Source organism: Capra hircus, chromosome 5 (assembly GCF_001704415.2).
Source record: "Capra hircus breed San Clemente chromosome 5, ASM170441v1, whole genome shotgun sequence".
Classification (NCBI taxonomy): domain Eukaryota; kingdom Metazoa; phylum Chordata; class Mammalia; order Artiodactyla; family Bovidae; genus Capra; species Capra hircus.
The window spans coordinates 114304479-114315310 of record NC_030812.1 but is presented as its reverse complement, the minus strand read 5'-3'; the positions used below and the strand labels follow the sequence as shown (position 1 = coordinate 114315310).

At 54.0% G+C, this 10832-nt stretch overlaps 1 protein-coding gene across 2 annotated transcripts in view; it reads right to left on the bottom strand.

Annotated features, from left to right (window-relative positions):
- Positions 7964-10832, bottom strand: part of ARHGAP8 (Rho GTPase activating protein 8) — a 53776-nt gene continuing 50907 nt past the window's right edge. For both annotated transcript variants that reach the window (XM_018048888.1, XM_018048889.1), the window contains 2 exons: positions 8997-9100; positions 7964-8362 (listed from right to left, as the gene is read on the bottom strand). In XM_018048888.1, coding sequence (XP_017904377.1) covers positions 8039-8362; positions 8997-9100 — 428 coding nt within the window. In that variant the 3' untranslated portion in view covers positions 7964-8038. The remainder of the gene's footprint in view (positions 8363-8996; positions 9101-10832) is intronic.

Sequence of the window (10832 nt, the reverse complement as noted above, 5' to 3'; positions counted from 1 at the left end):
GCTCGAAAACAAGAGAAGCCGCTGCAGTGAGACGCCTGTGCTCCTCAACCAGAGGCTAGCAGCCCCCACTCACCGCGGCTAGAGAGAGCCTGAGCCCAGCAACGGAGACCCAGTGCAGTCAGAAATTAAATGAAATTTGAAAACGCCTTCTGTATATTGTTCAGACGTGTAATAGTTTCAGTTCATAAACTATATACGACTGGGGCGTTTTAAAGCTTTACACAAGCGATAGCACCCTGTACTTATCATCCTGCGACTTCTCCTCTCCGCATAATACTCAGAGATTCAGTCACATGGAAACGTACAGATCCAACTTACACTTTACCTGCAGGACACTGTTCATTCTCATGGAAGTAACTTCCCTTCATCTGCCTTTTCTTCTAGTGATGGACCCACTCAGGTCGCCTCTGATTGTCTGCTCTGGCGATAACCCTGCAGTAATGCTCCGTACCTCCCTTTGTGGTTTATTTCTCTTGACTCACAGTTGCTGGATCAGCTTTAACTTCACCAGCTTGCTAAATTGTGATTGTACCAATTTACATCTCTACCAGCAGCGTAGGAAAGTGCCAGTTCCTCAAAATATTAACAATGCTTCTCCCCGGGTGGTAAAGTTTTAAATGATGCTCACTGCCTTTGTTTGCACTTTCTGTCAGTGAATTTCTTTTCCCCCTGAGCAATTATTTTTCTGATAACAAAACAGGAAAGCTTTTTGTTATCAAACCAACAGCAGGGCTTGCCCTGCCTCTTCCACCCCGTCTATATCTGGGGAGGACCCCACTTCGGGGCCCAAATCACTCAAGCCTGGGAGCTGCCAGGACCGTCCCCTGTCTCCCACCTCTCTCCTGCACCTGCCTGAGTCCTGTTCATACTGCGGTAGCTCTAAAAAGACATATCTGGGAACTTCCCTGGCGGTCCAGTGGCTAATACCTTGAGCTCCCAACCCCAGGGGTCCCAGTTCAATCCCTGGTCAGGGACTTAGATCCCACAAGCCATAACTACAAGTTCCCATGCTACAACTAAAGCTCCCACTTGCTACAACTAAGACCCAGCACAGACAAATAAACAAAAATGGAAAAATAAAAATAAGTAAATAAATGTTTTAAGGTATTGGAAGAAAAAATATAAATGAAAAATAATTTTAGAAATAAAAAAAGCATATTTTGTGTTTTTATTTGCTTTTCTCCCCAGCTCTTCTACAAGCCCTATGAAGGCAAGAAGTGTACCACCACCGCCCTACCGCCCAACCTCTATAATTGTGAGACTGTTACTCCTGGCACAAAACAGATGCTGCAAAGCACACAGAGTGGAGACTGTTCTTCCCATTATGCAACCGAGAAACAGCTCCAAGAACTTACCCCAGCCACACTCCTACATGGAGGACAGAAACCCAAGTCGAGCCTCCTCACTTTGGACTCCCCTTGCTGGGCAACATGACTCACCTAGGGTCACAGGTCTGTGAGTCTGAGATGTACCAGAATCGGGGAACCCAGTGCCTGCTCCCCCTGTGACGGCAGTCTGGGCTGATGGCAGCCTCCCATTGCTGGGCTCTTTGGAATGGACCAGCCACTTGCTCTGCCTACAGATGCTTCTACTCTGGGCAGGATTCATTAATTCCTGGTAGATGTCAGCTACAAGTCCTGGGCAGCCTGCCTAATCTCTGGAGTTACTTGAAATCTCTGTCATTTTTGCAAAAGTGAATGTTTGGGCAATTTATTTCACACGTCCTTGTCAATAGAGACACTCTGGGGCCCTCGTTCCGGCATCACGTCTCATTGTTTCAGGCTGATACGTGCCGCATGGGTCTCCAACACATTATCACCATAATTGTTTTCTCTTGCCGTGGAAATGGTGCTTTGATACAAGGGAAGGGTGACAGGACCACGCGGTGCTGGCGCTGGGATTCCGCAATTATCGCTTGTGAAAGGGAGGCTGCTATCAAAGCAGCCACAGGAGAGCGTCTCGGGGCCACCTCTCGGAGTCAGAAAATTTGAAACATATATTTCACAAATGCGCTCTGCACTGTAAACCTTTCTGCATAATGCATGAGATTTGATTTAATGTCGTTGTTAATTCTGGTGTTCACAGTGGTGTGCTCTTAAGGGAGCCATCATTTTTTTTATTTCAGACTTTTTTCTCTTTTCCTGGCAGCACAACTCTGAGGCTGTTTTCATGTTGTTCTGAAGTGTTTGAGAACAAGACGCCTTCTTGGGGGCGAGAGGTGCAGATGCCAGCTGTGCTTCCAGAGGCCGGTGGGGGCGGGGGGCGGCGGTGGGTTTGCCTTGGGCTCTGAACTGAACCCTTTGGGATCCGGGGAGCCCACTCAGGCTGGTCCGAGCCCCACCCCCACCCCCTCGTGCCTGACTGTGGTTGGCTGGATCTGGAAGGTTGTGTTTTTAAAAAAAGAAAAAAAGGATATACGAGAAAAGAAACAGAGCTTTGTAGGGGAATAGAAAAGAAACAATAACACTTTTCAAGTTGTCTAAGAGCACCTTTCTGGCTGTGCTTGGCTGTGAGAGGGAAAGCTGGAAGGAACAGCAAAGATGGGTAAGGAAGGATGGAGGGAAAGAAAAAAAGAAAGTGAAAGTCACTCAGTGATGTCCGACTCTTTGCGACCCCATGGACTGTATGTAGCCCACCAGGCTCCTCTGTCCATGGGACTCTCCAGGGGAGAGTACTGGAGTGGGTTGCCATTTCCTGCTCCAGGGGGTCTGCCCAACCCAGGGATCGAACTCGAGTCTCCCGCATTGCAGGCAGACGCTTTTCTGTCTGAGCCACGAGGGAGTGGGGGGCCAGACCAGAACCAGGAGTGGGGATGTGGAGAGACGGGTGAGAAACAGGGGCTAGGAAGAGACGGGCTATGCTGCTCAGATCAGCGGGCCCTGGGGTGCTCCTGGAGCCCAGGACACGGGGCCGGAACCTGGGGCCATGAGGGCACAGGCTGCGGCCACCCAGCTCGGGGAGGCTGGCATGGAGCGAGCACGGGCTGCAGCCTCTGGAGTCTACCCCGAGTGGAAGGCCGCCGGGCTCGGAAGGCCTGAACTTCCGCTGCTTTTGTGAACATTCGCCATCTACTTAGGGTGACTGCAGCTGCTGGAGAGGTGTGCCCAGGGCTGGGTGTGGGCTGGGGAGGTCACCTGGGTGACCAAGACCTGTTTTAAGACCAAAGATGTAGATGATTCTGTCCGGCCAGGAAGTGTCCAAAATACAGTTTGGCAGCAGACAAACCTTTTTTTCCTCCAGTTTTATTAAGAACTAATTGATATACATCATGAAGCTTTTTCCTTTCTTTTTTAAATTTCATTTTTAATTAGAGGATAACTGTGTGTGTAAATGTCACTTAGTCGTGTCTGACCCTTTGCAACCCCAAGCACTGTATGGTCCACGGAATTCTCCAGGCCAGAATACTGGAGTGGGTAGCCTCTCCCTTCCTCAGGGGAACTTCCCAGCCCAGGGATCAAACCCAGGTCTCCCGCATTGCCGGTGGATTCTTTTACCAAATGAGTCACAAGGGAAGCCTTTGAGGATAATTACTTCACAATATTGTGATGATTTCCGCCATACATCAGCAGGAATCGGCCACAGGTATACATATGTCCCCTCCCTCTTGAACCCTCCTCCCACCCACTGGGTAAGTTTAAGGCATGTAGCCTGTGGGTCTGATGTACGTGTATCGTGCAATGACTATTATAATAGGTTCAGTTGACATTCATCATCTCATATAGACACAATAAAAAGAAAACAATTTCTCCGTGTAATGAGAACGCTTAGTATCTAGTCATCAAATCGTTAGTTATATTCCTAACATTATCTATCTTATGGCTGAGGATTTGTAACTTTTGATCACTGTCTTCCAATTCCTCCTTCCCCACCTCCTGTCTCTGGTAACCACAAATCTGATCTCTTTTTCTATGACACTGGTGGTTTTTGTTTGGTTTTTGTTCTACATGTTAAATGGGATCATAGGACTTCTTCCTTCCTCTGCCTGACTTACTTCACTTAGCACAGCATCCTCAGCGTCCATCCACGTCGTCAAAAGTGGTAGGCTTTCCTAGTTTCTACAGCTAAATAATCCTCCACTGTGCACATGGTCACAGCTTCCGGGTCCTTTCATCCACCAAGGAGCACGCAGGTGGTTTCCAAGCCTTGGCTATTGCCAGCACTGGGCAGACAAACCCTGATGTCCACATGGGATCGTTCAAATGTGTTCAGACAGGAAGCCGGGCCAGGAGGTTGGATCTGATCAGACCTGCGGTGGAGCTGATTCAGTCTCAGGTCTCGTGGTTTCTGAGCCGGTGTCCTGGCAGCTGGAGGGGAGTGTGGAGTGTGAACACTCCCCTCCACTGTAAGGTGGGGAGACTGAGGCCCGGACCCCTCTCTTTGGCCCCCTCAGCACAGGGCTGCACAGATCCGAGTCCCTGCTCTGCCACACGCAAGCTGTGTGACTTAGAGTAAGTTCCTCTATCTCTCTGGTCCTCCAGGTCCTGGTCTGTAGATGAGAAACGAGATGATCGGAGCAGCCCCACCTGCCAGGTTGGGGAGGGACTTCACCAGGGAGGACTAATCCCCCCGGCCTCTCTCCCCGCCCCCTCGCCCCTCCCGTGGGAAGAGGAGGGAATATTATGACCATGGAAATCGGACGTCTGGAGCCAACTGCCTGCAGAACACATGGCCTCTGGCCCGTGTCCTTCCCAGGCTCAGCGATCAGGCGGTGTTTGTCGAAATCAGGGTGACTAGTTAGCGAGCGCCCTTGGCCACAGACAGAGCGCAGGCAGGCAGGGCCCTGGCCAGCTCGAAGCAGACACTTTGACCCCCAGAGAGGCTCCTGAGTCCGCCTTTTCCTCAATGTTCTCAGTCTGGGCAGGGAGAGGGCTGTTACTTAAAGCCGCTCAAGCCCCAACCATGAACGCCCACCTGGCTGGGCTCCACCAGGAGGCAGAGGCAGGTGGGAGGTGTTTCTGCAGCAGCCCCCACACTGCAGGGACCAGTAAGGATGGCAAAGTCTCCTCCCGGCATGTGGCCCGCGTGGCCGAGTGTCATCCTCAGAGCCCCACGGGAGGGACCCGGCGCAGCCCCTGACCATGTCCGTGTGGTGGCCATCCCAGCGCAGGTCAGAAAAGAACTTCCAGACATGGAGCATTGCAGAACGGAGTGAGTTCATTAAGAACAAAGAGTAGAGACAATGTGGGCACTGCGAGCACGGCAGGCCGAGCTCTTGACCCGTCAGGGAGAGCTGACGGGATGCTGTCTGAATCGCGGGCCAGCTCCAGGGAGAGCCGACACTTTCGTGAGTTGTTGTTCAGTCGCTCAGTCGTGTCTGACTCTTTGTGATCCATGGACTATAGCACGCCAGGCTTCCCTGCTCTTCACTATCTCGCTGAGTTTGCTCAAACTCATGTCCATCGAGTTGGTGATGCTACCCAACCATCTCATCCTCTGTCGTCCCCTTCTCCTCCTGCCCTCAGTCTTTCCCAGCATCAGGGTCTTTTCCAATGAGTCGGCTCCTCATATCAGGTGGCCAAAGTGTTGGAGTTTCAGCTTCAGCATCAGTCCTTCCAGTGAATATTTAGGACTGATTTCCTTTAGGATGGACTGGTTGGATCTCCTTGCATCCAAGGGACTCTCAAGAGTCTTCTCCAACACCGCAGTTCAAAAGCATCAATTCTTCAGTGCTCAACTTTCTTTATAGTCCAACTCTCACATCCATACATGACTACTGGAAAAACCATAGCTCTGACTAGATGGACGTTTGTTGGCAAAGTGATGTCTCTGCTTTTTAATACACTGTCTAGGTTTGTCACAGCTTTTGTGGGTTAGTAGCCAATTTATAGCCTCAAGACAAAGAAAATTCCTGCTGGAAGGGTGCTATTAGGTGATTGGTTAGGGGCTATAGGGTGAGCACAGGTGGGCATTTTTGCCTAACTTGGGGTCAGAAAACCAGCTGGTGATGATCAGGGGGCTCTTGGCAGCAGTTACAAAGGGGCTCAGTCTGTTCTAGAGGTGACCTTGGTTCTGGGCTCTGTGTCTGTGGTCTTGGTGCAAGGCCTCACACCTGTGACCTTGGACTGGGACTCCACAGCCCACCCTGCTGGGGCTGGGCCTACCTCTCCCAAGGAGGACATGCTGTGTCAGTGGGAGGGTCTCTTCTCCAGCACCTGCCACCAGCTCCCCCTCCTCCGCCCCAGAAGCCACAGGAGGACCAATGTCCTCCTCACCTGAATGGCCGGGACTTGGGGACGCTGTGCTCTGGCCTGGACACGACATGGAACCTGCGTCAGAGAAACGAGAGGATGCTCCCCTGCTCTCAGTCTGCTTGATCCTTGAAACGAGGTGTCACCCACTCATTGCTGGGCGCTGGGAGACGGCTCAGTGGGCACACGTCCCCTCCCTTACAGAGACGAGGACAGGCTGGGAGACGGCTCAGTGGGCACACGTCCCCTCTATTACAGAGACGAGGACAGGCAGGCAGGCAGGCGACCGCAGCCGCGGGTGAGTGGAGTGAATGCAGAGGTGAGAAGAGGCAGGAGGTGAGCACGGCGCCCACACCCTCCGCATTCAGGAAGTAGCCCCAGGTGTCCGTGGGATTTCCCAGGTAAGAATACTAGAGCGGGTTGCCGTGCCCTCCTCCAGGGGCTCTTCCCGACCCAGGGACTGAACTCACATCTCTGGTGTCACCTGCACTGTCAGGAAGGCTCGTCACCACTAGCTCCACCTGGGAAGATAAGGTGAAAGTGTTAGCTGCTCACTTGTGTCCAAGTCTTTGCGATCCCATGAACAGTAGCCCGCCGGGCTCCTCTGCCCATGGGATTCTCCAGGCAAGAATACTGGGGTGGGTTTCCATTCCCTTCTCCAGGGGGTCTCCCCCACCCAGGGATGGAACGCAGCTCTCCTGCTTTGTGCAGATTCTTTACCGTCTGAGCCACCAGGGAAGCCTTCCTCACAGAGTAGTTAAAAGTTAAATGAGGTCACGAGTGCGGGGCGGGCCCGACAGGTCGTGTGTCCTTACGGGAAGAGACACCAGAGAGCTGGCCCTTCTGGCTCCTGAGGACAGAGAGGAGGTGGCCGTCTGCACGTCAGGGGGAGCGCCCTCACCAGAAGTAAAGCCTGCTGGCACGCTGACCCTGGGTTTCTGGCCTCCACAACGGCAAGAAAAGAAGGGCCTGTTGTTGAAACCCTGGCCAGCGGGTATGTTGTAGGGGTCTGCCCACACTGACCCACTGGGCACCAGCTCTCCTTTGTTGGGAGCCCACCGGTGCCTGCCGCGGACACAGCGCCCGTCCAGGGTGAGACCGTGGCTTGGCCAATCAGGGACACTGGGGGCTCTTTGCTGGGAACGTGGAGCCGTGACTTTTCAGGGCTCCTCACTGTATGGGGCGCTGGGAACACAGGACCGGCCCGTAACGCCCAGGGCAGGACACGTCCTGCAGCCCTCGGGCAGCCGACGGCCCCGTTTCTCCCCCTCCTCTTATCCGCACCCTTTGCCCTTCCGCTGCGACCCTGGCCTTGGCCCGGAGGCCAGCTCTGGCCGACAGGGTGTGAGCGTTAGTGACGCCACCCAAGCTTGGAAGCCGCCGTGCTAGTGCTCTTGCTTGGGCTCGGCTCGTGTCCAGGGAATGCGTGCCCATTCATGAAACGGAAACGCAGCGCCTGCGGGAGGGTGGAGCCTCCCCAGACACCCTGGTGCCTGACACCTGCCAAGCAGGTCCTGAAGCGGCCAGAGCTGCCCGCTGACCCACCGACTCGCAGGCAGTGACCAGAGGCCGCTGCTCTAAGGCCCGGGGTCTACACGGTTTGTCATGTGGCATCACGGCAGCAGGAGATGCCTGGTACCAGGCCCAGCCCCCACATTCCCATTTTCAGGGGGCCCGGCCGAGTCCTGATCCTAACAGATCCATCATCTCGCCTGCAACTACCCAACAAGAGGGGCTGACGAATCAGAACCACAGAATTTTCACTGGAGGGAGGGTCGGTTCCCTAGAAGATCGTTTAATGGCAAGTTTACAAAACACAGATGCAGAGACCACCACTGACATTTCCAGCCCTAGAGGGGTCTCCAGGCCGTGGTCAGGGGACGCGGAGGGAGCGGGGGTCTGGCGAGGCTGGAGGCGGGTCTGTCTCCTGCAGCGCCCCCAGCGGGGACAGAGCCTCCGGCGCGGGGACTGCCCTGCTCGCCCGCCTGGGCCCCGCGCTCCTCTCGGCCGCTGAAGACCTTATCGTAGTACTCAATCAGCAGCTCGGTGAACAGGTTCAGAGGCACGAGGGCACTCAGGGAGGAGGCCCCCTGGGACGGCCAGATCAGATTCAGCCCGAAGACGCAGGCCAGGTTGGAGCTGTTCATTTTGTTCGAGATGCTCTCCCGGGACACCTGGGGTGAGAACACGGTGGAGACAGAAGAGGTGTGACTCTGCGCCCGGAGGAGGGCTGGAGTCGCCCGTCTGTAAAACAGAAGGGATGGGCCTTGACGCCCCAGAGGCCCACTGGCTCTGGCCTCTTAATCTCCTTCCAGAATGTCCGCAGTATCCCCGCCACATCCCATCCCAGCCTCCTCCTCCACTCCCAGGACTCAGGGGGTGGGGCCCTGGCACCGTGGGTACAGAGTGGGGCCCTGGCCTGCAGGTGCTCTTGGAGGGTTAACGAGAGAGTGTAGGGAATTTGCCTCCCCAAAGGGGCTGCCCCCTCATCTCGGCCAACACTTAGAGCAACTCCAGGGTGGGGAGAGGAGACATTTCTACTGTCTTAGGGCCCTCGGTGTGTGGCTCATGGTGCAGCAGGCCCAGGACACTTCCTGCTCAGGCCTCACACCGGCTGCAGACTCTAAGCATCCTTGGTCTGGGCACACAACCCCCTACCCCGTCCGCACCCCACCCCGTGACCTGCTGGGCAGAGGTGTGGCCCGGTCAGGCCTTGTAGGAGGCCCTTCGGGCCCAGACTGGGCTCCAGGGTCGAGGGAGGTGAGAACCCAGGCCTGGTCTGCCTGGGCACTGGCTTGACCCCCTCACCTCGTGCAGGAAGCCCATGAGGTAGCTGAGGACGGCGTAGTTGTGTTCTGGAAGGTTCTGCAGGATTTGGCGGCAGCAGGTCACCCGCAGGCTGCTCTCCACACCTGCCACGGCCCAAGGATCCTTCCTGAGCATCCCCTTCCTGCATCCCATCCCTCCGAGGACGGGCAGGGGGGTGGGGAGGTGGGGACAGGCTGCCCCACGCCTGGGCCTTGGGTCCCACTTCCCAAGGAAGCTCTGCTCCGAGCTCTGCCCACTTCTTCACCTCGGGCACCGCGACTGCTCCCCGCCATGACCCCTGGGAGCCAGATCACCTTATGGATGGGATGGTCGGTACAAACTATAGGCCGAGGGCCAGGAAAGCTTTATTGGCGCAGACCCACATCCGTTCATTTGTCCATGGCTGCTTTTGCATGGTGGCTGAGTCTGGCACACACAGCCTAAAATAGTTACTATCTGACTCTACAGAAGCACACGGACCCTGCTCTGGACTAACTCAACCTGTTTCCCGTCCACAGCTCAGGGCCCCACACCCAGCAGGGTCTGGAAGCAGCCAAGCAACCAAGCGCCCCCAGTGGCCCCCCACCACATACCCCACTGAGCTCCATAAACTGCGAGTGCAGACATGCTACTCAACACACATTCGCCCAGCTCCTGCTGCTGACACACACGTGCACACACAGACACACCTTGAGCTCCCAGCACCCTAAACCTCCTCCCACTAAGCCTTGGGCATGGTGACTGTGGACTAACACAGCCTCTGCTGAAAGACGGAGTTCCCTGCTGTGAACGTTCTTGTTGGTTTTTCAACAGAAGTCATTCTTCCATGAACTCAAGTGGTTGCCGGGTAATTTGAGCAGACTAGGAATTCCCTTGCAGTTATTATTTCCAAGGAACCAACAAGTCTCATTGCCCTGGATCTCTGCTTTCCAGACTCGACATCTTTCTAAGAGCTGTGGTCCCAGAACAGATATGGAGCATCGTCCACCCCTGGGTTTTACTATGGTTCCTGGAAGAAAGAAGGAAGTGAGCAGGAAGGAGCAGCTCACTGTCACAAAGCCACCATGAACCAAGCGCTTACCGTGTGCCAGGAATCATGCCAAGCAGTGTATGACCTTTCATTCTCAAAGCAACCCCGATTTTATGCAGACGAGGAAAGTGAGCTCAGAGAGGTTCAGTGACCTGCCCAAGGTCACACAGTTAATGTGTGCTGAAGCCCAGACTAGAGTCCCATTCTGTTCAGCTATGAGCTGGTGCTCTAAACCTTGCTATAGCTTGGCGACTATCCCTATGGCAGTTGGCTTTTTTTCCTGGACACCACAGGCCACCTGGGCAGCCCATTTCCTCCAGAGCATTCTCTGCAAGGACTTCTTGCCTCACTCCAAGAAGACACACACCCCACCTGGGCAGGGTTGCCGATACAATAGAGGATATCCAGTTCAATGTGAATTGAAGATAAACAGCAAATTCTTTTTTAGTGCAGGTATATCCTGTTCAATATTTGGAACATATTTATTCTAAAGAGTTTAGTATACTTACTTACACATAGATACATGCTTACACTAAGAGTTCATTATTTACCTGAAATTCATATTTGACTGGACGCCCTGTGTTTTTTAAAAGCTGAATCTGGCAACCCTATGCCTGAGTCACAGTTCAGTCAGGCTGAGTTGTTGAATGACAGCCAACAGGGTCCACAGCCTTCAGAATAACTAAGCTGATAGAAAGACAGGCAGCTATTAAAAAGAATGAGTAGAGGTGCAAATGAAGAGGAAAGAAGTAGCTCATAATTGCAAACTTTCCACAGGAACTGCTCTAAGATGGGGCCAGGCAGCT